This window comes from Hipposideros armiger, unplaced genomic scaffold (genome assembly GCF_001890085.2).
Source record: "Hipposideros armiger isolate ML-2016 unplaced genomic scaffold, ASM189008v1 scaffold_4, whole genome shotgun sequence".
NCBI lineage: Eukaryota > Metazoa > Chordata > Mammalia > Chiroptera > Hipposideridae > Hipposideros > Hipposideros armiger.
In genome coordinates, this window is record NW_017731354.1 from 7562527 (window position 1) to 7589297 (window position 26771).

General features: G+C 36.5%; 1 protein-coding gene across 1 annotated transcript in view; it reads left to right on the forward strand.

Moving 5' to 3' along the window:
• Window positions 1-26771, forward strand: part of CHD9 (chromodomain helicase DNA binding protein 9) — a 135656-nt gene that overhangs the window by 571 nt on the left and 108314 nt on the right. The window contains exon 2 of the mRNA XM_019644273.1: window positions 14449-16071. Coding sequence (XP_019499818.1) covers window positions 14614-16071 — 1458 coding nt within the window. The 5' untranslated portion in view covers window positions 14449-14613. The remainder of the gene's footprint in view (window positions 1-14448; window positions 16072-26771) is intronic.

A 26771-nucleotide genomic window follows, 5' to 3' on the forward strand; every position in this document is an offset into this window, starting at 1 on the left:
GCGCCCGCCCCGCGCCTGTCATGGCTGCGGGCCGCTGCCCCCGCCCCGCCGCCCGCAGCCCCTGGGGTCGGGACCGGCCGCCGCGCCTGTGCCTGTTGCGTCGGGAGGAGGCGAGGGCAGGGTGGGCAGGGCTCCCCTCCCCGCCCCGCGTGAGGTCAGGGCCTCCCCGTCTGCGCGCTTCCCTGCCGAGCGTCGGGCTTCCCTCGGTCCTGCAGCCTCTTCCCCCGCCCGCCCGCCTTCTCGCCTTCGTGACTCGTGACAGGGCGTCCCGCGCGAGCGCCGGTGCCCCCGAGCCCGGGCTGCCCCCGGCGCTGTCGCAGGCCTTGCCTCCCGGGCTGCGACCGCGCCGCATTCCCTGGGATCCCTCGCCCTGAGGGCCTCTCCACGTCTGCAGCGGGGCCCTGACCCCGCCGCCACGGCCGCCCGCTTGGGCTCTGGGCGTGGGACGTGATGGGTGGTTCCAGGACTCGCCTCGCGGACGTCCATCCCAAAGCCCAGCACGACCCGGCCCGGAAAGCCTGGGTGTCTTACGGGCTTGTCGCAGTCGCCAGCCCAGGGGTTTCTGTTGGTTCCTTTTTTGGTTTTGTTTTGCCCTTTTTTTTTAAAGAAAAATAAAACTTTTCAGAACCAAGTAGACACATTTTTTTAAATTGTTATTAGCAGTGTTACACAGTTTTTTGGGAAGTCTGGAATTATTCATGTGAAATGCTCATAACTATCTCAGGATTTGCCTCGTATTAAATAAAGTGTGTCTTCATTAATAAAATCACTCACAATTTAGTTTTTCAGTTTTGCATGCCAATTTGCACCTTTTCCTTTTCTCTGATTTCAAACTCTCCAGTTCTACTTAGCCAGCTACGATCTTGCAAAGGAAAGAGGGCTTATCTTGTGTCATGTTACTCTACTCAACTTTGTTCATAATGATACCAGTACTTTTTCAAAGAACCACTAGTTCTACAAACGTGGATGTATAGAAAGAAGGTGAACTTCAGGGGGGACTCCACATTACCCAGGGGAGAGGGCTGTGTTGTGTTTTGTTTTGCAATGCAAAAGGATGAACATAGCGTTTCTTGTTTTCTGTTGGATTTACAGAACTTGAATTTAAATGCGACCTTTTGTTAATAGCTGGCAGCACAGAGCTTTCCTTAGGATAGATAATTGATAAATTCTTGTTAAATAAAAAGTATCTATTGCTTCAAGCACGTAAAACCTGTATTTATTATCTTCCAAGACTTTTCTGTTTCTCCTCCTGTTACTTTGACACGTCACATTAAGTTGCTATAGTGTACTACAAAGTATTGGTAAGTCTTAGCCCTTGGGCAGTTTCCTATAAATTAGAGTATGTAATATAGACATGAAATGCTCTGGGGTTGCGGGGTGGGGCGGGGAGAGTTGCCTCCCAGAATTGCTTCAGGTATCTTTGTCATCCTTGAAAAGTTTTAGGAGAGTGGCTATTGTAGAGTTAAAAAACAAAAACCTTATAATTAACTAGAAAAAGATGATGTCCTAAGTAGAGTTAAAAAAACTTTGCTGGTGTAACCAGTAAAGCCTTCTTGACTTGCAAGGAGTGCTGATTAGAGAGAATCAGGACTGTCACTCGACTAGCTGTTGTCAGCTGGGGACGCTTTCCCCTAAACCATTTAGTTCTGGCTGGTCAAATAATTCAGACAACATACAGCAGACTAACAGGAGTATATAAAATTTTAATACATGCACATGGGGAATTCATATAAGCCCCAAAATTCCAAAGACTGAGGCAAATGAAGTAGGTATGTCATTTTGGACAAAGGAGAAAGGGGGAGGGGAGCGTCTGGTATTTCAAAGGGGAAATGGGCAATTCACAGGTAGCCTAGAAAGTGGCAAACACATTCTTGCTAGGCAATCTAGAAACAATGGGACAGAGGGGAATCTAGTGAACAGGTTTTGAATGGATCCTTCCAGAATACCATACTTAATTCATAAGATGTGCTAAAGTGAATATGCTAAGGTTCTCTTCCTGAAGGTTTTTCTATCTGAATCTCTTAAAGAAGGAAAGGGGGAGGTAAGAAAAAGAAGAAAAATCCTCTTCCTGAGTTTGTTGGGCTTTGTTTTCAGTTTGAAATAATCTGCATGCCAGGATGGCACATCCCGGGGTCCCGACCCCCACCCTGTGTAGCTCTAGTCAATTTCTTAACCTCTGTGAACCTTAGTTTTCTACAGTTTTACAATTCTGTGATTCTAAGTATCCCAAGAAACCTGTCCTCTGAAATAGTTACAAAAATTATACTTGGATTTAAGTGTAAGAAAAGGCAGAGGTTTTGAAACAAATAGCGGTATCGTTGGCCTTACCTGAAAAGAATGTTTTTAAAAGAATAACCTCCAGTGGGCAGGTATAACTAAAGATAAGCAGTGTTGTCAGTGGAAAAAAAAACCCATAACAAGATGAAATTAATGAAATCATAAGTATCTTTAGAAACTTTAAAATCCAAACCCCTTATCTAATGTAACTGAATGCCTTCTATAAGGCTTGAACTAGACCTTGGCATTTTACCTATGGAAACAATATCGAGTTGAAGGGAGGGGCTTAATGTATACATTTAAGAGGCAGGAGCTGAAGTAGTAGTATAGATTTAGAAGTAAAATCTATTGAAGCTTCTATCAATTGTAAAAGAAAAACTGATACTTGTGAATACTTTAGATTTTCTAAAGGATTAGATGTGTTTATCAATGATATAAATGTAATAGAAGAAGTCAACTAAATACTTTGACAGAAGAAGAAATGAAATCCTGGAGAGGTTCAAGTCTATAATGGAAAAATAAGACTGGCATAGTAGATCCACTGGGGAAATTTCATCAGGTATCAGTATAGTGAATAAAGAGTACAGGTGAGAATATGGAAACTTGAGAGTGTTAGAGTGAAAACGAATTAGGAAAACTAATTATTAGAATATTGTCTTAAGTGTTTGAAAAACTTTAAAAGCCAAAGATTAGAATTAGAGATTTATGGGCACTGAGGAAATAGAATGATTTTATTATAACCTTTTAAATGTTTTGTAGCTGTGGTCTTAACATGATTAACATGTCTTAACACAATGTAGATTTCTTACATGATAGAAAACTTAGCTTTTTTACACTTATTTATTTTGTAAATATAAGTTGCCACATTGCAGTTTTATGGCTATCTTCTAATACTTTGTATCTCTGTTTACTTCTTTATTTGGACTTCACTCCCCTACATTCCACCTGTTCAAATTTTACCACGCTGGGAATACTCCGGTCAAATTCTACTTTGTGAATAAAATCATCTCTTGTCATTGTAACCCTTAAGGATCCCCCTTCCCACGAGATCATGGCATTATTATTTGACATATGTACAACTTCCTGACATTCCCTTTATTTTATTGCCTTTAAGTTTACAGGAACATTTTTTTGCTCCCTCAAAAAAGCTGATCAAGTGACAATGGGAAACCCAGAGAAGGGGAAGCCACTTTGAACTTTAAATTTGTTCTCTGGATCCCAGGTCATTCATATCCATTCATTCATTAAACAGATTTATTAAGTGACCTCTTAATTTATTATGTATAATATTTACCTAAGTGCATATTTAAGTGAACCCTGCCTTTGTAGATTCTACAGTCTAATAGTGGAAACTGATAATGAACAAGTAAATGTGAAATTACATCTTGTGATGGATTTAATAGAGGAGGAGAACAGGGTGCTATGAGGGAGAAAAATGGGCAGGATTTTAAATTGTGTGGTCAGAGAAGGCCTCTCTCAGGTGGTGCTATTTAAGTCAAGACATAAAGAAGCCAGACGGGGAAAGAGTTTTCTGGGAGGGAGAAAGATATGTATGAAGGCAAGAAATAGCTTGTTAGGTTGGAGGAACCGAAAGTTCCAGGTGGCAGGATTACAACAATAGAGAAAACATGGCAGATGAAAGGGCAGAGAGCAGATCACACAGGGCATTACAGGGCATGCAAAAGACTCCGGCTTTACTAAGGACAGTGCAGTCACTGAAAATTTTGAAGCAGAGAAGTAACGTGCTTTAAAATTTAAAAATACCACTGGTTGAGAATGGATTGGAGAAAGCAAAGACATTGTACTGTTATAGTTGTTCAGTACCATTTGATGGTAATGAACTAGGGTAGCATATATAGAGATGAAGGAAAGGAAAAGGGTGTGTGTGTGTATAATTTTACATAGACAGAAACAGGAGATAGGAATGGTGGGGGAATGACATCTTCATGATGGATTGGATGTTACAGGAAAGGTGTCAAAAATGACCTCAAGGTTCCTGGCTTGAACTAGATAGATGGTGATGAGATTTACTGAGATGAAGATGAGTGGAAAACATGTTTGGCAAGAAATTGGGTTTTGGACATTATCCCCACACAAGTAAGTGCTTCAGAAGGTGGGGGCTGCCTTTATCTGAGTGATGCAGGTGCTTCAGGATAGGTATGGTATATTAGGTGTATGTGTGACACCCCCTATGACATACACATAGCGTGTGTGTTTTGAGAGGAAGGAGCAAGCTTCATATTTATGTTAGAAGAATTGGTAACTGAAATGTCCTTACCTTTTAACACATTGTTTACGGGAAACGAGTACACTTGTCGTATAGAGAAAAATGCCCGCTTACAGTGTGTTAACAGTGAACTGCAATTTTTGAAAGTTTGTGAATATTTTCTTAATATAGATTACATTAGATATGAAGGTTTGAGAAAAACAATAACTTAAATATAGTATTATTTGCATTTACATATTATTTGGGTAATGATACAGAATACAAAATTCTTATAGTCTTGATGTAACTCTTTAAAGTTATTAGCTTGTAGGCAGCCTGATATTAAATTTGTCATTTTAATGAAACTTCCGATGCTTATGAGTGAAAATTATAGCTCAGGGCATTAGTAGCTATTTATCAATTAGCTACAGATGCTGATGTTTCTGTTATAATTTGGCATTATTAACTGATGTTAACTGAATATTAAGGTTTTTTGGGGTTTTTTTACTTAAAAACATTTTTTAAGGACTGGCCGAGTGGCTCAGTTGGTTAAGAGCTCGGGTTCAATTCCTGGCCCGAGCTGAGCTGCCGCTGAGCTGTTAACAGGTGGCAGGATGGCTCAGCAAAAAACAAACATTTTTTAACCAGTAATTTGAAACATTGTTATTGCAACAAAGGTACATGGTTTGAAATTGGGGGGGGATATATATATATATATTTTTTTTTTCTTGTCCAGTGGTCTTTTCAGTTTAGTTTACTCTGAATAAGCAGCAGCATAAAGTATATTAAATTTTATTCTATTGGAAATCAATGACTAGACATGTGATATATAACTGCTAATATATCTTGTTAGTTTCTTTTATAAGATGAAGGAAAAAATGGAATAATGATTAGGTGTCATATTTTGCATCAAGTTTGTTTTATTTAAAAATTTTGTGCTTTATCACATTTGGAGTAAATTAAAAATCACTCTTATTTTCCCCATGGAATTAACAGACTGGAATTTGTTTATTTATTTTTATTATTATTTTTAAAAGATTTTATTGGGGAATTGGGAGAGGGGAACAGTGTTGGGGAATCGGGGAAGGGGAACAGACAAGTTGCTGTCCTTTTTGTTCTTCAATCTAGTTGTTGAGGCGTCGCTTCATTGGCCCATGTTGGTATTATCATTGCACTCCTCCTGGATGAAGCAGTTGCTTGCCAGCCATTGGACGGCTGCTCATCGTGGTTCACGGCAGCTGCTGGCCAGCCCCACTGCAGCCTATGCTGTCGCCAGTGACCCACGGCAGCCCAGCTCCAGGTCGAGCTGTTGTTCACCGTCTTAGCTATAGAGGGCGCAGCATCACTGGCCCTCATGTGGGATCTGAACCGGGGCCCTGCTGCTCAGAGTTGGCATCCCAAGCCAACTCTTAACCGGTGTGCCACTTGTCCGGCCCATGGACTGGAATTTAATCTATTTCTCTATATTTTTCAGTTATGTTATCTTTGCAGCATTTATCTTTAAAAAGGCAATTAGATATTTATTCATTAAAATTTGTTCTTCCATTCCAGGAACTGGGCAGCTTTACCTAAAGCAAATCTAGGAATTTAAGATTATAGATTTTGGGCACGTAATCTGTTTTATAGATGAAGAAACTGATGTACAGAGAAACTGCATTGCTTAAGGCTCTTGTATTGGGGAGTATTTTATTTCAGAGATTGCATAATTTAGTGAATTCACTGCATATCCAAAAATAAGAATACACTTATTACTTCTGCTTTGGTAAACGTGTTAAAATCAGTAGTCTACAGAGTTTACTTATGTCCTTTCAGAGACCATCCTATATTTGTTTACCAGTATTTGTATGAGTGACATATACTACTCTAAATGATTATTTATTTACAGTTGTTTCATCTTGTTTCAGTTAGGTTTAAAATTTTGTTTAAGTTATGTGGACATTCAGAAAAGTGTGTAAATCATAACAATATAGCTGTCTGACTTATTACAAAGTAAACACATCTCTGAAACCACCACCTAGGTTAAAGAATAGAATGTTATTGGCACCCCAGGAGGGCTCCCCTCATATTCCCTCTCAGTTATCGCTCCCTTTCAGCCTTCCCAGAGGTACCCATTATGCTCACCACTAAGCCCATAGCGTAGTTTTCCTGTTTTTGAACTTTATGTAAATGAATCATACAGTATATGTTCTTTTGCTTAATATTATGTCTGAGACTAATATGTGTTTTTCCCTGCAGGAGTAGTTCATTGTCATTGCTGTTAACTCTAATGTTTGATGGACATGTTTTCAATTTGGGGCTGTTATGAATAATACTGATGTGAACATTCCTGTACTTGTCTTTTGGTACACATGTGCACACATTCTTGTGGAGTGTATATTTCTGCAAGTGAGAAGCTGGTCATAGGTGTGCATATGTTCAACTTTAGCAATAATGCCCTATAATTTTCCGAATTTGTTCCAGCATACACTCATTTTAGCAGTGTATGATACTGTCAGTTATGTGGATGATTAAAATACTATATGTGAAAAATCTTGTGCTTTTATTTTTAATCTCCAAAGTTGAATATTGGATGAGGAGTACATATTTCTACCTAAGTGAGACATAGTACAAAGGACTATGAAATAGCAAACACAAAGATTCTCAGTCCCAAAATGAGTACCCAAGTTGTGCCTATTGAATTGCAGCAGATTAGAACAAAACAGTTTTATGTTCTCAAAGTTATAGTTGAGTAAGAGACACTGTATTTTCTTGATCCTTAAAAATGTTTGGTTTTAAAATAGAGTGAGTAGTGCACTCTATTTTAGGGGGTATGGTTTGGGAAGAACAAAAAAAAATGGTTATAACTTCATCAAAGAAATCTTGAAAGAGATGAATGATTTTGATCAGATTTCAGGGAGGGCAATGAGATGGTATATGGTGTCATTAAAGTAGTGGGATATTGGTTTTATATTTTAATTTTATACCTATAGTAAGAAAAAAGATTTAAAGGAATCATTTATAGTATTCCAAGAAAATGGAATTAAGTTTCTCAATGATTTGAATGTGAAATCACATTTTAGAAGATATGTTGAGAAAGATGTGTCAACATTTGACTGAATTTGAAATGCTAAGTGGATTTGATAGAAATGAAATCACTGTATAGAAACTTATGTATATTAAACTACTTTTAATAAGAAAAGCAAGGAAAACCATAGGAAAGAAAGTCTAAGATAGTGTAGTGTCATAGAAGCTAAAATATCCAGAAGGCAGAGGGGTTAATTGAGCTGAATTCAGAAATTATTTAAAGAGCTTTTATTATGGACCAAACAGGGTGGTAGGTGGAATCTGAAGTCATAGGCCTTGTTGTTTTAAGCACTCAAAGTGCTTAAATAGTGTATAACAGATGGAGATTCATAGATGATTGGAGGCTTCATACAGGAGGTAGAATTTGAGTTTAGCTTCTACTGTCACTTTGCTTAGTGATGGCAAGTGTTTCTTAGTGGTCAAAGACAGGGATTGAGAGAACATTCAGTTCTGTCTAGGTTATTGGTCATCTTTGAAAGTATAGTTGTAGTACAAGAGGTTAACAGGCAAATGGGTATTTGGAAAATGGAGGCCGTGGATCACTTATTTTCAGTGTTGGTCATTAAGTGGAGGGATAGAAGTAAAGTGATTTGGTTTGTACATTTTTGTTAAGGTAGGGGAGGTCTGCTGATGCCTAAAGTTAGAAGGCAATTGCAAGGGGATGATTAAAAATCCCTGAGGGTTGGAATGTGTGTTGGCGTAAGTCCTTTAAAAGGCTAGATGGAATGGTATTAAGAGGTGCAAGATTTATCTTTGGAGAAGTCATGCTTCCTCGTCTGAGAATAGAACAAAAAAGGGATAGATGCAAAGACAGATACATGGTTCTGAAAAGATCGTTGGTGAAATTAAACTGGGAAAACTGGAAAACCTGTCAAGGGAGAGCTTGCGTGACTCTTGGCTCTTGGGAAGTCAGCAAAGAGATGACAGGTATGAGAGGGAAGACTGCATTTATTAAGCACTTACTAGAATTTAGGAACTTTGTACGTATTTCTAAACCCTGCAAGTTAGATGGTGATAATCAATCTGGGTTTCAGTTTTTACTGTATTTCAAACTTTGGAAAATTCTGCATTTAAATCAATTTTCTGTTTTTCATTTTAATTGAAATTTATATGGCTTTAGAATATATATTTACACTTAATTTGGTTATATGTATGATTGATATTCAGGACTTGGAATCAAACAACTTGACCTGCCTCCATAGCAACTAAGAAATTTGTAATTTCAGCATCAGCCCCAAATTAGTTATCCTCAATAATTTTTTAGCAACAGAAGAGAGGAGATTGTGTTTTAACGATTTTCCGTTTCGTGAGATGCAGAGTAACACTAAGTGTGAATGCCAACAAAATACAGGTAATTGAATTTAGTAAATGGGCACCTGCATAGGGAGATGTTAATATAAGCATTGGTGGTTGCTATTTAGATTAGTGGTTTTCAGTTCTTTTAAACCAAGAAATCCTTTGTTTCTAAAAAATTCCTATTTGAAAGCTCAATTTGCAAAATAAGTGAAAGTAGAATATTCAGGGTGAACTCTTTTATTGGGGAGGAAATGGGGATGGTGAGGTCTAACACCCTGTCTCCCTGTCACTGGCTAAAGATTACCCAGCAATCCAAGGGGCACAGTGTGAAAACTGTTTACACAGTGTTCCATATAGATTATTTACTATAGTTCTATGAGATCAGTACTGTTATAATCTCCATTTTACAGGTGAAGAAACTGAGCTTCAAAATAATTGATTTGCCTAAGATTACATAGCTAATAAGTGGTAAAGCCAGGATTCCAACCTTGCCAGTATATTTTCAGATCCTGTACTTTTAATTTTAACTACTATGCTGTAGGACCCCTTGTAGAATGACTTATCAATGAAAGTAGGGTTCTTTGAGGGATAATGGAATTAAACTTTAAATTGCATCACTGAGCCATTCATATGGGTGGTGTGTGTGTGTGTGTTTTAAAATATAACAGACTTTACTATTTTAACATTTTAAAGCATATCGTTCATTGGGGCATTCTTAAAGTCATAAAATGATATACCATTGCTTAAAAGAATGCTTTTGGATCTCAACTTTTGGCATAACTAGTAAGGATTGAAAGGTTTTGTTTTATGTTAGGACATTTTTTAATTCTTGAAAGTGTTTGAGTATTTGCTCTGTACCAGGAATTATTATAGTAGATGTTAGGGATACAAAAATGAATGAGACTCAATTTGCATTTGTTGCATTTAGTGGGGAAGACAGACAAAGTAGACCAAAAATGATAAAGCCGTGTGTAAGGTGTGGAATACAAAAATTAACAGTTCTGTGTGTGTGTGTGTGTGTACGTGTACGTGTACGTGTGTGTGTACACGTGTGTACACACGTGTGTACGTATACACAGGCTTCCTAGAGATGGTAGAGCTTGAGTTGAATCACAAAGGCATTACTTTATCAAATGGTGGAAGGTGAGTGGTGGGGAGTGCTGTTGTATGCAGAGAACTTCCAGAAAGTATTAATGGAGATGTGAGAAAGTTTGATGAATTCAGGAAATATTTATAATGAGGTTGAAGCATGGATTACCTATAGGGTAATGGAAGCAAATAAGAGTGGAGAGACCCTGCTATCTTTAGCAAGGGAATCAAATGAGTATATATGTTGGCAGGGCAAAGTTAAGTTTAGGCATATGATGACTACTGATTAGTATAAAATATTTTTAAAATGAGTTGGAAGTACAATCTAAGTACAATCAGATATAATAGGCTTGGATCTTAGTAATTTTTTTAGGAAGTCAATATAGAATCTTGGTCTATGCGCCTAGTTCTACAGGTCAGTGAGAGGGGAAATAATATTTATTGAGCACTTCCTATATTTTAGTACTTTGAATATATTCTTCTGAACTCTACAACAACCCTGCAATGGTAGATGGTTAGATGAGGAAACAGACTGAGAGCTTCCAAGAACTGCTCAAGGTTACACAGCTTATAGATGGCAGTTGGACTTGGAACTTACTCCTGAGCTCCTTCAGCTATGCCATGGTTGACTCGTATTTGCTGGATATTTTTCTAATTAACTAGTAGTGTAATTTATAATCAAGCAGTTGAATATATACATAATACTTGTACATTTAGACTAATCCAAAACATATCAAGAATACATAGAGCAGAATTAAGGATGGGAGTTAATAGAGTTGTATAAACAAATATAGATTGGAACACATCACATCAAAGTCCCCTATCAAGTGGGCTTTTGTAATGATTTTGTATATTGTACGTTAATAAAACCTAAAGAATTGTTAATTAGCTATTGGAAATAATGTAGGAGGATGTCTTGCATAACTATTACTAATTGGTTTATTTTTCTGTTAGTTTCTAATTTTTGCTAGTACATGTATTTTTATATGTTAAGGTCATATAAGCATGAAAAATTTTAAAAAAATGAGAACAATCATAATATAATGACCTTTAAGTTAATCTTTTGGAGAATTTCAGGTATAGAGAACATTATGATTGCTGTCTTCAAGAGAAAAAATCAGTACGATTTTTTTTGAAATTAAAAAGTATTTTTGAAGTTAAATCTCAGATAAGTTTTTATTTCAGAATATGGAGCCCTCTACTTTATATCTTCCTTGCATTTATTCCTTGAGGATTTTAAGTTTTTGTTTTTTTTTCCCTGATAGAGCTTATATCTCTAGTTGGTTGGGGTGTTTGTTTTTAAATTCCTTTCATGGAAATCTTTAGAGTTCTTAAACATTTGTAAATATGTGGACAGAAAATAAACCAAAATATACACCTTTACAAGCATCGAATCTAAGCTGGTCATTGATGAGGAAACTGCAGGCCAGAGGGTTAAATATGTTGTCACACATTCAGTTAGTACCAGAGATGAGAATTTTGGTCTTCTGCCAAGGGTAAAGCAAGTAATATACTAATAGGTTTTAGTCTGCAAAGTTGGGTAATGAAATTTCTCTTGGATCCTTTTAGCCTACTTTGAAAATGTCCATTTTAGGCTTATAAGTAACTGTTAAGTATTTTAAGCAGAGACGCAGTTGATGTCCGAATTAAAGAATTACTTTCAGAGTACTTTCGTTAGAAGTTTTCTAAGCAGTTTAGGGCTGAAAATTGGGTCAGAGTTTGGGATTTGCCATCTAGATATATTTTACTCCACTTCCCATAAAATAGCTTAGTATTGTATAATACCGAAGAGTGGATTTTTATTAGCAACACATCATGCTTCTTATTCAAAAAGAACTTGAAAAATACCTCCCCCCACATTAAAAATGAGCCATAATATGCATACAATGGTATATTATAATGTGCTATAAAGTAGATGAACCTTGTTAAGTAAAATAAGCCAGTCAAAAAAAAAAATATATATATATATATGATTCTACGTATGAGTTATCTAAAGTAGTCAAATTCATAGAAACAGAAGGTAGAATGGTGGTTGCCACGGGCTGGGAAGGGGAAAATGCAGAGTTGTTTAATGGGCACACGGTTTCAAATTTGCAAGGTGAAAAAATTCTAGACATTGGTTGCACAACAATGTGAATATACTTAACTGTACACTTAAAAATCATTAAGATGGCAAATTTTGTTATGTATATGTTACTACAATTAAAAATTAAAACCATTTTTTAAATGGGCCATAAATTCAATATCCAGATAACAACCACTGTTGCCATTTTATAAAAAAATTTTACATAGGTTTTTTAAAAAGGACAAAAGAAAGTTTCTGCCTTTCATGGCATTCCTTCTCCCCCACCTAAAAAGAAAGTTGTTTGTACATTCCATAAATATTTGTTGACTGCTTACTATGTGATAGATACTGTTTAATAGGTACTAGGGATACATCCAATAAAAACTGACTGCCTAGAATTTACATTTTACAGGGAACATAGACTTTAAACAAAATAAATATGTAAAATATATAGAATGTTAGGTTATACTAAGTCCAAAATATAAAGCAGGGCTGGGGAATGTGAGATGTGGAAGGAAATGATGATGTTTTCCATAGGTGGTCAGGAAGGGCCTCACTGAGAAAGTTGAGAAGACTCTGGAATGAGGGAAGGGTGCCCTCATCAAGTGCACGGGCCTTGGGGAAGGAGTGCGCGCGCGTGAAGCTAGGATGTAAAATTTACCATTTTAACCGTTAAGTGGACAAGTCAATGGCGTTTCTATTTACAGTAGTATGCAACCATCACCACTATTTCCAAGTATTCCAAATTTTTCCATCATCCCAAACAGAATCTACTTTTTCTAGGGCCGGCCGAGTGGCTCAGTTGGTTAAGTTTGAGCTCTGAGCAACAGTGGTTCGATTCCCTTCCCCAGCTGAGCTGTCAACAGGTGGCAGGATGGCTCAGCTAAAAAAAAAATAAATAAAAGAAAGCACCGCCCTGCTTTCTTCTTTTCCCGCCCCTGGTAATCTGTCTCTAAATTTGCCTATTCTTGATATCTCATATAAGAGAAATCATGCAATACTTTCCCTTTTGTGTCTGGTTATCATAGTTAGTATAATGTTTTCAAGGTTCATGTTGTGTGTATCAGAATTGCATCCCCTTTTTATGGTTAGATAATGTTTCATATTATGTATATATCAGATTTGATTTATTCATCTGTTGATCAGCACTTGAATTATTTTCAACTTTTCGCTATTGTGAATAATGCTACTATGAACATTTGTGTATAAATATCTATGTGAGTCCCTGTTTTTAATTCTTTTGAGTGTATAGTGTATATGTAGGCATAGAATTGCTAGGTTATATGGTAATTATGTTTAACTTTTTGAGAAACCACCACTCTTTTTCTCAGTGCCTGCAGCATTTTACATTCCTGCCAGCAGTGTGTAAGGTTTTCAGTGTCTACACATCCTCTCACTTGTTATTTTCCATTTTTTATATCATTTCTAGTAGGTATGAAGTGATATTGTGATTTTAATTTGCATTCCCTTAATGTCTGATACTGAGTTTTCATGTGTTTATTGGCCAATTAAGAAAGTTATTTCATTAATTATAAAATAAAAATTGGAAGCGGTATTGCATCATAGTTGAATTGGCAGCATTTTTTCATGTTATATCAACTGATGTACCTTATAATTGATGGCATATTGGATTCAGTAACTTTCATTGTATTTTTATTTTCTTCTTGTTCTTGAAGAAATAATTATATCTTCATATAAAAACATAAGACATTGCTTTCCTAATTAATGGCTTAGGTATACATAAATGTTCCCTCGTCTAGAGTCTGCGCTAACTAAATAAAAGATATGTTCCAGAGAAGTGATTTAACCTACCTTATTTTTTTGGCTAATGCTTTGTTCAGTTCAGCCTGCATAGCCTTCCATTTGCTCGGTCTCACAGTTATAAAATCTGGAAAAATAATTCCTTTTTTTCGTAGTTAAAAAAAAAATCTTTTTTTTTTTTTTTTAAAGATTTTTATTGGGGAATTGGGGGAAGGGGAACAGACAAGTTGCTGTCCTTTTGTTCTTCAGTCTAGTTGTGGAGGACGTTGCTTCACTGGCCCAAGTTGGCACCATCATTGTGCTCTTCCCGGTTGAGGTAGATCAGTCGCTGGCTTCTGGATGGCCACTCACGCTGGCTGATGGCTGCTCATGCTGGCTGCTGGCTACACATGGTAGCCCATGGCAACCCACTGCAGCAGGGGCTGCAACCTACGCTGTAGCTGGCGACTGAGCAGCCCAGCTCCAGGTTGAGCTGTTGTTCAGCATCTTAGCTGTAGAGGGCAGTGTTACTGGCCTTCATATGTGGGATCCGAACCGGGGCCCTCTGGCGTCCCAAGCCAGCTCTTAACCAATGTGCCACTTGGCCACCTGAGATTTTTGTTTTTAAATCACATATAAACTTTGTAGAGTTTAATGAATACTCATTATTTAAATAAATAAACTTTAATTGCTTTTGTTCTTGTTTTTCTAGGATTCTGACATTTCATGACATGTCATCTTCTAGAGCAGTCATGAACATTGACCTGCTTCGGATTAGTTGATGACCTTTGGAAATGATCCAATAATATCTACCACAGAGAAGCTGAATAGACTTCATTTGGAGTGAAAAGCTCAGGTTGTTACTGAATTTTTCAAGATGACAGATCCAATGATGGACTTTTTTGATGATGCCAATCTTTTTAGTGAGACTTTAGAAGGTTTGTCAGATGATGCATTTGTACAACCAGGACCTGTTTCACTAGTTGATGAATTGAACTTGGGTGCAGAATTTGAACCTTTGCACATAGACTCATTGAATCATGTTCAAGGTACTCCAACTCATCAGAAGATGACTGATTATGAACAGTTAAATCAGTTTGACTCAATGAAATTTCATCATGTTAATCAGTCTTTTGGTAGCCCAGCTGAACATGTGTTATCTCCACACTCTCAGTTTAATTGTTCTCCGATCCACCCCCAAAACCAGCCCAATGGTTTGTTTCCAGATGTCACAGATGGCAGTCCAATGTGGGGCCATCAGACAGCTACTGGCATTTCAAATCAAAACGGATCTCCTTTTCACCAACAAGGACATTCTCACTCTATGCATCAGAATAAAAGCTTTGTGGCACACCATGACTTTGCCTTATTTCAGGCCAATGAACAACACTCACAATGTACTTCACTGCGCTCACAGCAAAACAGAAATAATCTTAACCCAGGGCAAAATTCTCTTAGCCAGTCTAAAAATTTTATGGATATTAATGTTTCTGGTCCACACAGAGTCAGTGTTAACCACCCACCACAAATAACTAATGTACCTACTTCACAACAGTCTCTTTCGATGCAACAATTTTCTCAAACATCAAATCCTTCAGTACACTTTCTCAAGTGTAGCAATCGGCAAGAAGGAAATTTTAATGGACCGTCTCCAAATATGACTTCTTGTTCTGTCAGTAATTCACAGCAGTTTTCTTCACATTACTCCTTTTCCAGTAATCATGTGTCTCCAAACAGCCTTCTTCAGTCCTCTGCAGTCCTAGCCCCTACGCATGCAAATCAGACTTTATCTGACTTTGCTGGAAGTAATTCCTTTTCGCCTCATAGGGGAATCAAGCAAGAATCTACTCAGCATATGCTAAATCCCAATACATCGCTGAATTCAAACAATTTCCAAATGATGCATTCATCACATCCTCAGGGTAATTATAGCAATTCAAAATTATCTCCTGTGCACATGAACTTCCCGGGTCCTGTTGACTCAGGAACTCAAATGGGCCATTTCAACGATCATGTAGAAACTAATGGCTTTTCATCTTTAGAAGAGAATTTACTTCATCAAGTGGAGTCTCAAACTGAGCCATTCACCGGACTTGACCCAGAAGACCTCCTTCAGGAGGGTCTCCTTCCCCAATTTGATGAGTCAACATTTGGGCAGGAAAATTCAAGTCATGTTTTAGATCATGACCTTGATCGGCACTTTACTTCACATCTTGTAGCACGGCCTTCTGATATGGCTCAAGCTCAGTTGCATAGTCAGGCTCGGAGTTGGCATTCATCACTTTCGAATCATCAGCATTTGCATGACAGAAATCGCCTATGTTTACAGCGACAGGTATGTAGCTCTTTTGGTGATTTGGGGTATAGTGGGCTTTTACTCACTGAGTTAATTTTATGAGATGTCAAAATTGATCAAACTGTTAATTGAACATGTATATTTTGACATAGGTTTCTGTTTAAGTCTTTTATTTGAAAGTCATTCATTAATATGCTCAAAGCAATGGAGTAACTTTATTTAGAAAATTGTAAGGTTTTAAGACCTTGTAACTTTCAACTATGATTGCCTTTAACAAAGATTTATTATCAAAAACAAATGAAAACTTAATAACCATATTAAAAGGGAAACAGCATATTGGGAACATTTTATTGCATATATGATGGACATAGGATTAATATTCCTATAAAAAGCTCATAAATTGATAAGCAAACTTAAGATCTGAGTTGGTAACTACATAAAGCATATAAGCTAAAATTCACAAAAGAGAAAATTGAATTAGTAAACTACATTAGTATGCAATGTTAATGATAGTTCATTTTGCAGCATGGTTCTTCATTTTTAACTATTAGAAAATAAGTTTTTTAATGTTACTGCTGGCAAATTTATGGTGACATTGGAACTTATAATAGCTTTGTTAATAGAACAAATATTTTGGAAAGCAATTTGGTGGTATATTTGAATATAAAAAATACTTTATTACAATAACCCAAACATAGCAAAAGTAATATACCCAAATATATTTATTTTACTGTATCTATAAGGGACAACTGGAAACAGCATAATTTATTATATCCATACTAGATGGACTGTTATAGGCCTTAAAAAGACTTTGAAGACTGACACTAAGAAGATGGTAAAGATAGCGGAAAAGCATAAGATCACAGTCAAATGGTTAAGAGTGTAGGCTCTGTTACCCAGTCTATCTGGGTTAGAATCTTGGCTCCTGTTATTTATTAGCTGTGTAACATTTTAGCCATTTATATAACTTCTATGTGTCTCACTTGTTTCATCTTTACATGTGGAATAATAATAGGATGTAATAGGGCTTTGGTAAGGATTATAAGAGTTATAACATGTAAAAGTGCTTAGAACTGTGCTTAGTTATATAGTAAGCACTAAATAAATGTTATAATAATACTTTTTTATAGTATGAAAATATGCATATGAAAAGATACTGGGAGGAAATAGATTTTTAGGGTAATAAAATTATACTTTCCTTTGTTTTCTGTCGTTTTTTTTTGTCATGTGAATAAATTACTTCTATAATACAAATGTGTTTAATACATTATTTTATCATTTTCTTGAAACCTTGTTAAATTAAGGATTCATAATGTTTCAATACCTTGGTTACCTGTGAGATTTGGTGAACAACAAAGTATGCCACAGTTTTTGAAATTAAATATTTAGGGATTATTTTCTCATTCAAAACCTTGAAGTGTTTGTAAAAATAAAATCTGTCTTTTCCTTTGGGTTGATTTTTAGTTCTGTTTCAAAAGGTATTTTCAGTGCTTTTAAAAAAATGTCTAGATAGATTTTAAGATATTTAAAAGGCACTTTTAAACCCTTCTGTCCTCTTCTTTTTGCGGCCTGAGTTCGAATATTATGATTTTGCTCCCTCTGCTGGAAGAGGGTCAAGCATCTTAGTTGGACTCTGGGAAAAACCTCTACTGATTGAATCTATTCCCTTTCTATGTAGACTTCTGACTAGTTTGACTAATCACTTTGTCCAGCATATAATTGAAGCCATGAAGCCTGAAATTTATTAACTTCCTCCTTTAATTTTATTTTTCTAAGGCCTTGTAATTTTAATTTATTTTAAATTTCATGTTTTTCCAAATATGTTCTACTGGCTTTAAAAAGAATTAAAGACTCCCTTTGATAGATTTGGAATGAATGGACGATAAAGTCCCTAATGCTAGCATATATTAGAATATTGTACTCTCTGAGAGAAATTCTTTTCAGACCCATCATAAGCAACCTTTCATAAGTCACCTTATTCTGCACTGATAAATTCAGGAGACTTTGTTGAAACCTGCTCACCATTTTGTTTCAGAGTTTGTTTTGCTAACTTCTTATTCTTCTTATATGTTCAAAAACTGATCAAGGGCAGTCGGTTTGGAATACTTTTTTGACTTACCGAAAGTTCCTAAGTTTCCTATTATTTATTTGAGTTGAAAGTGATATTTGGGAGTTGTTGATTGTGGGAGTGAAGAGGAGAGATGGATTAGTAGAGAAGTGACGGAATTATTATTATGATTATGATGATTAGGGATTGCATATAGGTTTTATATATGTACTGAATTATATAGGTCACATATCCTAAATAATGTGAAATTCAAATGACTTAATATATATAATGTATGACAAATTTTGGCAGAACATAAGTTTTTTGCCTGTGTAATTTTTGGCATGTTCTTGATGATTATGGTTACTACATTGCCAAATGTTATATTAATGAGGAGTTTTTATATTATTATGGTGTTTTCCCCAAGTTCTATGGAAACAAATTTTTTCTTAGGTTTTTAAAACATTTTTTTTGGTTTTTTTTAGCTGGGCCATCCTGCCACCTGTTGGCAGCTCAGCTCAGGCCGGGAATTGAACCGGCAGCCCTGTTGCTCAGAGCTCGCACTCTTGAGTGAGTTCTTAACCAACTTAGCCACTTGGTAAAAAAACTCTTAATTGCAGTAATCTCATTTCAGACTACATTAACATTGTTAAATATGTATAGAAGTTAAGAGGTTAAAAAATAATAAAGTGGCAACATTTTTGCTCTACCAAAATAAAAAAAATGAGATATATCTGTTATAGGCAAAACAATATATTCTTTAGTCTACTGTTTAAAAAGTCATGGAAGTCACTCTATTTAGAATTCTACAAAACTTTAGTGAAAATTTTCGGTATGTAAGAATTATTTCTAAATCTCACTTTTTCTTATACCCCAACTGAGGTGGGGTGGTTGTGCATATAATAAAGTCTATCGATCATTAAAAACAGTGAATATTGCTGAGAACATTTCTTATGTAATTGACTCTAGAATTTTACCACTTAAAAAAGAAAAGAAAAAAGGTGAGACGCTACACCAAGTGTTTCTAAATGTAAGTACTCACAAAACATAATAGAGAAAATACTAGCTTATTTTCATCTCTAATTTTTAGAGCAAAGGAATTTTAATACACTAATACTATAAATTTCATTCTTATGACAAATACTTTCTGCTATTTTGTAACAAAATCTTTTGTTTTTATCTTATTTGTGAAGTGGAAATAACAGGGATCACTGTGTGACCTCCCAGTGTTTGTAAATTAAATTTAATGGAAAAGTTTGATAGCCGTGAAAAACATGTGGGATAGCCGAAATAGCAATCAAAAGAATAGACTTTTGGGATGCATATAATTATACATAATTCCTTGTTGGCTTTTGTATTTTGATGAATTTATTACTTTATTTTACTACTTTCAATTTTTGTTTCCTGTATTTCCCAGAGGTAGAGAAACTTACATTACTTACAAGCTTTAGAAAAAAAACTTAGAGAAACAGATTTGAACACCCTATGTAAGGCACATTTTAAAATAATTGGATTTTTTTTCTGATGAAAAAATTAATACATGGTTATTATAAAATAATTGGACCATATAGAAAACAAACTGGTGAAAAATAAGTTACTTGCAACATCACTACCAAAAGATATTACTGTTGACATTTTGTTGTATAAGTTTCCAGTGAGATCTGTTGCCTGTCTCTCTCCTGACCTCTGCCTATATATTTTAAGAAACAAAGTTGACATTATATAGTTTATGAGGTTGGCAAGTTGCTTTTTTAATCTCCCAATTAATACATGCAGGCATTTTTTATGTCATTAAATATTCTTCTGAAAATGATTTTGAATGGCTGAATAGTTTGCCATTATATGGTTGCTAAAGTACCATATAAAAGTAAGGTTATTACTGAGAGCTGTGAAAATCTGAATCAAGGTAATTAAAATATCTTTAGATTTTTCTTGAATGTATTACCACAAAAATTCAATTTAAAGTAGGTGCATAGTAATAGCAAAAATGATAATAACTAACAAACGCATTTCTTTGTGCCAAGCACTGTTCTAAATACTTAACATATATTATTATTAACACATTGATTCCTCACAACAATCCATTTATTAATATACCCCATTTCACACAGCCAGTGGCCAGGCTGGATTCAAACAAAATTTGACGCCTTTGTATGTGTTCTTAACCACTTTCACTGTACTTCAAAGTATGTTAATGCATCGTAATAGCTAATAATATTCTAAATGGTTTCTCCCTACTCACCCTCTCCCCCTTCAAAAGTCTACCTTACTGATGAGGCAAAAACTTGCTTTAGAACCTTTAAATGTGGAAGACTATGCATCTCATGTTTTCAGGTTATACTGGCAAATAGTTTATCCATTGCCAGAGGAAAAAAAAAAAACCCAAAGCAAACAAACAAACAAAAAAAGTAAGCTGAAATAGTTATTGCTTCCAAAAGTGTTTTGACATTTTTTTTTATGATTGTATTTAAGATGATGACAACTAATGCCTCAAAAGTAAACCTGATAATTTTCTTCAAATGTTGAAAGGACTTTAGAGAGCAGAATTAGGCGTACTAAGTGGAAGTCACAGAAAAGCAGATTATCATGTAGTATAATAAAGAAGTTTGAAATAAAGCTCTTTCACTGAGATTGGGGAGATGGAATGTCTCAGATGTGTCACAAGGAATTCCTGTCATGGGTAGAAAATGGACTATATTGATTGGTAGGTTCTTTTCAATTGTTAAGGACCTGTGGTTGTAATTTTTGGGTTTACTATAGGACATATGATTCATATTGCCTATTTAGTTCCTGAATGACGATTACAAATAATGAAGAAAGGTAAAGAAATATGACAAGTTCTCTGCTATCCAACAGCATCAAGGAAATATAGATGAGTACATTTTCCAGATAGTTGAAATATATTCTATTAAGCATCCAAGCCTTAATTATATGGCTTTTTTTCCCCCCCAGAAGGTGATGGTGATGATGGTAGAGTCTTGGTGAGGAAAAGATAAAAAGAAATCTTTGATTTTTATAGGGAAATATATATATATATTTTTTAATTTTTATTGGGGAATTGGAGGAAGGGGAGCAGACAAGTTGCTATCCTTTTGTTCTTCAGTCTAGTTGTGGAGGATGTTGCTTCACTGGCTCAAGTTGGCACCATCATTGCACTCTTCCCGGGCGAGGCAGATCAGTCACTGGCTTCTGGACAGCCGCTCCTGGAGGCTGCTGGCCACTCTCGCTGGCTGCTGGCTACACACGGTAGCCCATGGCAACCCACTGTGCAGCAGGGGCTGCAGCCTACGCCGTTGCCGGGAATTCACGGCAGCCCAGCTCCAGGTTGAGCTGTCATTCAGCATCTTAGCTGTGGAGGGCAGTGTCACTGGCCCTCATAGGTGGGATCCGAACCGGGGTCCTCTGGCATCCCAAGCCAGCTCTTAACCAACACGCTACTCGGCCAGCCCCTGTAAGGAAATTTTATATGTTCAAATTTGTAGTGTTTATTCTTACTCCTCCAGGAATTACCCCCACTTATTAGGAATCTATTGGAACACATTAGATCTTTGAAAATTATCTTAAGCAGAAACATAGCTAATTTTGTAAGTAATTATTTTTAAAAAGAGGAAAATCTGTGTAAAATTAAAGGAAGCGATTTGCTCTCCTTACACACCCATTGAACTCAGAGGATCCCAAGCTTTTTGCTATATTTTTTTAAACAGTAGTATTTTTTCCTAAATCAAAAAAGCAACAGATCTATGGACAATTAAAAAACTTGACAGCTGCTTTTGCCCTAGAGAAAAGAAAAATTACCTAAGTAATATTTAGATTGTCCCCTTCAATAATTAAAATTTTTATAAAGTACCATCTCTGCATTTTTGCATGACATGCTTAAAAAAAGTTTCATAATTCTTAGTTCTCTAAGCCAAAACACAGAATAGAAATTCTGTATAGACATTAACCTTTTAGTTGCTTTTTTTTTTTCCAGTTAGAGTTAAAAACTGTTTTAGTTTTGACTTTTCTGTGAAATCTTCTAGATTAAAATGTTCTATTTGAACTGGGAAATTTGTAAATATTAACTAGTTCTACAATATGATCTTAATTATGAAACTATGTACTATATTGTAGAAGAGTTGAGCTGTGCACTGCCTGTCAGTAACAGAAACTCCAATTGTTAACAGTAGCTGTAAGGCTGCTGACCTCTAACATGCATCCTTAAGGGGGGAGAGGTGAACAGGAAGTGAATTCCAAGGGTGGGGAAGAGACAGCAGTTGGTGAGAAATTGGTGGATTAGTGCAGAATGTGAAGAGCATGAGATTCAAGCCAAACTTCAAAGTAGGTCTAACAAAATCTTGCTGTATTTAATTTGATTGATGAGGTGGGCTCCCGGATACCTTAGGGCAACTCAAGTTGTTTACTTACCATTATTAATGTCTGAAATTGAAAATGATGTGTTAGGGGCTACTGAGCCATCAAACTTTATTCCTATTTTGATAACATGAATATAAAGTTGTTTTGGAATACTTAAATATGGGTGATCAGGTTTCTTTATTTGGGTAATTGGACTGAAATGATTTTAAATTAAGGAAATATTTTAATATGGTATGGGCAATATATGGAAAGAGGTAGTAAGCACATAATTAGGCGTGGATTGCAGTTTTCAGTTAAATAAAATCTGGTAATGCTGTGTGGTCAGCTATACAAATAATAACATTTGTTATGCAAGTAATACCTTACAAATAATAAAAGGAGAACAGTCTTTAAGCAAGGTTTCTTCTACGTGGATATATGTTTGTATACCTGAAAACAGTACAAGTTTACATTGACCATTCCATGGAATCACAGGATTTTAGAGCTGGACAAGATTTTACTATCGCCTCATGTACAAAAAGCAAAAACAGTATTAGAGAGGCCGTGATTTGCTTGCTGTCACACTAGTTATCAGTTCCATTTCTGGTTTAAACTAATTTAAGAGTGATCAGAAATGAGAGTGACACCACACTATGGGCGGACACATTTACTGTACTGTGTTGTAGAATGTAATTATAGCTGGTTGTCTCCAAATTGAGATACTTTTTCAAGGGTTTGTTTTTTGTTTTGTTTTGGTTTTTTTTGCATGTGTAGTTTTCAATGTGTCTTAAAGTTTTAACCATACTTTTAGTGTTAAAAATACCCCCTTATTGTATTTGTCGAATGTAGATATAAACTGTATATGTATGAATGACTGAGTTTTGTATAATATCTGTGTTTTGGAAATGTTGCATTTTTTTTTACTGCTTATATTTGTTCAGTATTTACTGGATGTCTACCAGGTGACAGAGATTATGCTTGGCACTGAAGTTGCAAAAATAAGTAAGACATGGTCCTTTGCCTTTGAAGAACTCAAATTGAAAATTGTCATACTTCCCCATTGGTCTATACTAGAATTTCAGAGCTCTTTTTTTTTTTTTTAAAGATTTTTATTGGGGAATTGGGGGATGGGAACAGTGCTGGGGAACTGGGGGAAGGGGAACAGACAAGTTGCTGTCGTTTTGTTCTTCAATCTAGTTGTGGAGGACATTGCTTCACTGGCCCAAGTTGGCACCATCATTGTGCTCTTCCTGGGCGAGGCAGACCAGTCGCCGGCTTCTGGACAGCCACTCACAGCGGCTGCTGGCTACACAAGGTAGCCCATGGCAACCCACTGCAGCACAGGCTGCTGCGTACGCTGTCGCTGGCGACTCACAGCAGCCCAGCTCCAGGTCGAGCTGTTGTTCACCATCTCAGCTGCAGACGGCAGCGTCACTGGCCCTCATATGTGGGATCCGAACCGGGGCCCTCTGGCATCCCAAGCCAGCTCCCAACCAATGCGCCACTCGGCCGGCCCTCAGAGCTCCTTTTTCATTTCTGATTCAATTTCAATTTAAATTGATTTCTAGCACTTTCACTTAGCCCTCAAGCTAAGTGATTTGGAATGAGTGATTTACAAACAAAAATTTAATTTCCTTGACCCATCGTATTTAAAGGTGTTTCTCTAAATTTCTGGATTAGCTCTTTGTTTCATGATGTTTTGGCAATCTAATTATTTGATTCTTCATATATATGTTATAATATATGTACATTAATATACAACTGTCTGAGATCCAATAGCTTTTGTAAATGGCAGAGCCAAGAAAGCTGGCCCTTTTCTTTGGAGCTTCTAATCTACTTAAATTTATTACAAACTAAATATATCATCTGTGTTATTTCTGAGGCTGCTTCTATTGACTGACCCCCCCCCCCACACACACACACAAACACACACACACACTCCATGTAGGTTTTATATCCCTGCTTCTTTGCATGCCTGGTAGTTTTTTAATGGATGCCAGACATTGTGAATTTTTGAGTGATGTTGAGTGATGGAAAGTTTCACATTTCTATAAATATTCTTGAGTTTTTGTTTTGGGACCTGGTTAAGTTACTTAGAAATTGGTTTATCTTTATAAGATCTGTTTTTCATCTTTGTTAGGTTGGACTAGAGCTATCTATAGGCTAGGATTAATTTTCCCCCACTGCTGACACAATCACCATGGGAGTTCTCTATCCAGTGTCTTGTGAACTACAAGATTTTCTACTACGGCTGATGGAAAGATGAACTATTCCTGGCCCTAGGGAGATCTCAGCTAGTTCCCGGCAGTTTTTCCTGGGCCTTGGGTAGCCTCTTTACAAACTAATAGTGCTGCTTAGTACTTACCTAAAGCCTTGAGAGAGGGGACCTTCTGAAGTCCTGTGGGGATCTTGCCCTGTGAAGCTCTCTCCTCCAAATCTCTCTCCAGCAAGATAGCCACCATGGCTTCCCTGGACTTCCAGCTCTGCTCCTTCCACTCAGGGAGGCTGTGCGATTTCCACTTGAGTTCCTGCCCTCCCTGGGCTAGAGCTTGGAAACTGCCCTTGAGGCAAGCTGGGGCAATAGTCTTAGCTCATTTGTTTTCCTTCTCTCGTGGTTGCCTGATGTCCAGTGTCTAAAAACTAATTTTTAAATATATTTTGCCTTATTTTTTCAGTTGTTTTAAGCATGAAGGTAAATCCAGTTCCTGTTAATCCATCATGACCTTAGTTGGAAGACTTAAAACACCATTTTAATGACTGCATAATAATTTATAATGCAGAAGTGCCATCATTTATTTAACCCGTTTATTCTTGAATGCTGTAATGAACATCTTTGACATAGATTGTTTGTGTACCCATGGTTAGACAGATTCTTAGAAAATCAAGGTAGATGTACAAAATGTCCTATGAAGATTTGTACAACTATGAATAAAAGTGCAAGTAGTCCATAAATACTCAGCAGTTACACTCATGCTCATGGCTTTACATGTATTTTCTCATTTAACCTTCAGAATAATTCTGTGAGGTACATCTTATCATCTACTCTTCACAGATAAGGGCTTGAAAGATGAGATGGTTAAATAGCTCGCTCGCTCAGACTTCTGTAGCTAGTAAATGGCAGAACCAGGATTTGATATAAGCAGCCGAACTCTGGAGCCCACACTACCCTGTGTTGCCTTAGAGGACAGGTTTATTGATGCTGGGAGTGACCTATAGCTATGGAGTGGTTACTTACTGCAGTTGTTAACAAATCATCACAAATTTGGTATCTACAAACACAGATCTATTATCTTACAGTCCTGGAACTCAGAAGTCTGAACTGGACTTCAGTAGGCAACAGTGAAGGTGTTGGCAGGGCTGCGTTCCTTTCTAGAAGCACTAGGAGAGAATTCATTTTCTTGCTTTGGCCTGTTTATGGAGGCTGCCCACATTCTGTGGCTTGTGGCCCCTTTCCATTTTTAGCTCCAGCAATGGCTGGTTGCATCATTCTCTCATTGAACGACGCTTCTGCCTCTTTCTTCCACTTACAAGGACCCATGAGATTACATTGCGCCCATGGACAATCTAGGATAATCTCCCCCTATGTTAAGGTGAGCTGCTTCACAACCTGAATTCCATCTGCAACCTGAATTCCCCTTTGCCATGTATTGTAATTCAACACTCACAGGTTTTGGGATTAGGAGGTGGATAGCTTTGGGGGCCATTATTCGGCTTACTGCAAGCCATGAGGCCAATTAGAAGATATTTATTTAACTGAAGAATGAATTAACAAGAGCCTGTTTTATGGCTTCATGACCTTCTGTTTTAAAAAAAAACCTGTTTGAGTATCTTATCCTCAGCAGAAAAATAATTTCTGCTTTGTTCTTCTCTCTGCTTCTCATGCTAGGAATCACCTAGTTGTCATAGAGTGAAATGATTAGAGTCAGGCTATTCAAAACATAGTTTCAGATTTCTCAGTAATGTATGTTTAAGTGATTTAAATAAACTCAACAGTTTTTGAAAGAAACAAAATTTTAATTCACTCAACAATTATTTAGTAACCCCCTGCCCTATAGGCATTGTGCTGGGTACTTTTTATATGTCATCACATTTTTTTCCTCACAATAGTCTTTCGATGTTAATGGTGGCACCTTGATTTATAAATGAAGAAACCGGACTCAAGGTACCATAGCTTAGAAGTCACACACCTAAGAACTGAACACAGATTTGAGGAAAGTAGGTATTGAGAAAAGATTAAAAAGGCATGATTTTTGTAATACATAATCCAATATTTTTACTTAATTGTTTTAGTAATTATATAATATTGACAAATAATTTTATATAATTTCAAGTTAAATCTATAATCATCTTAGATATTGGA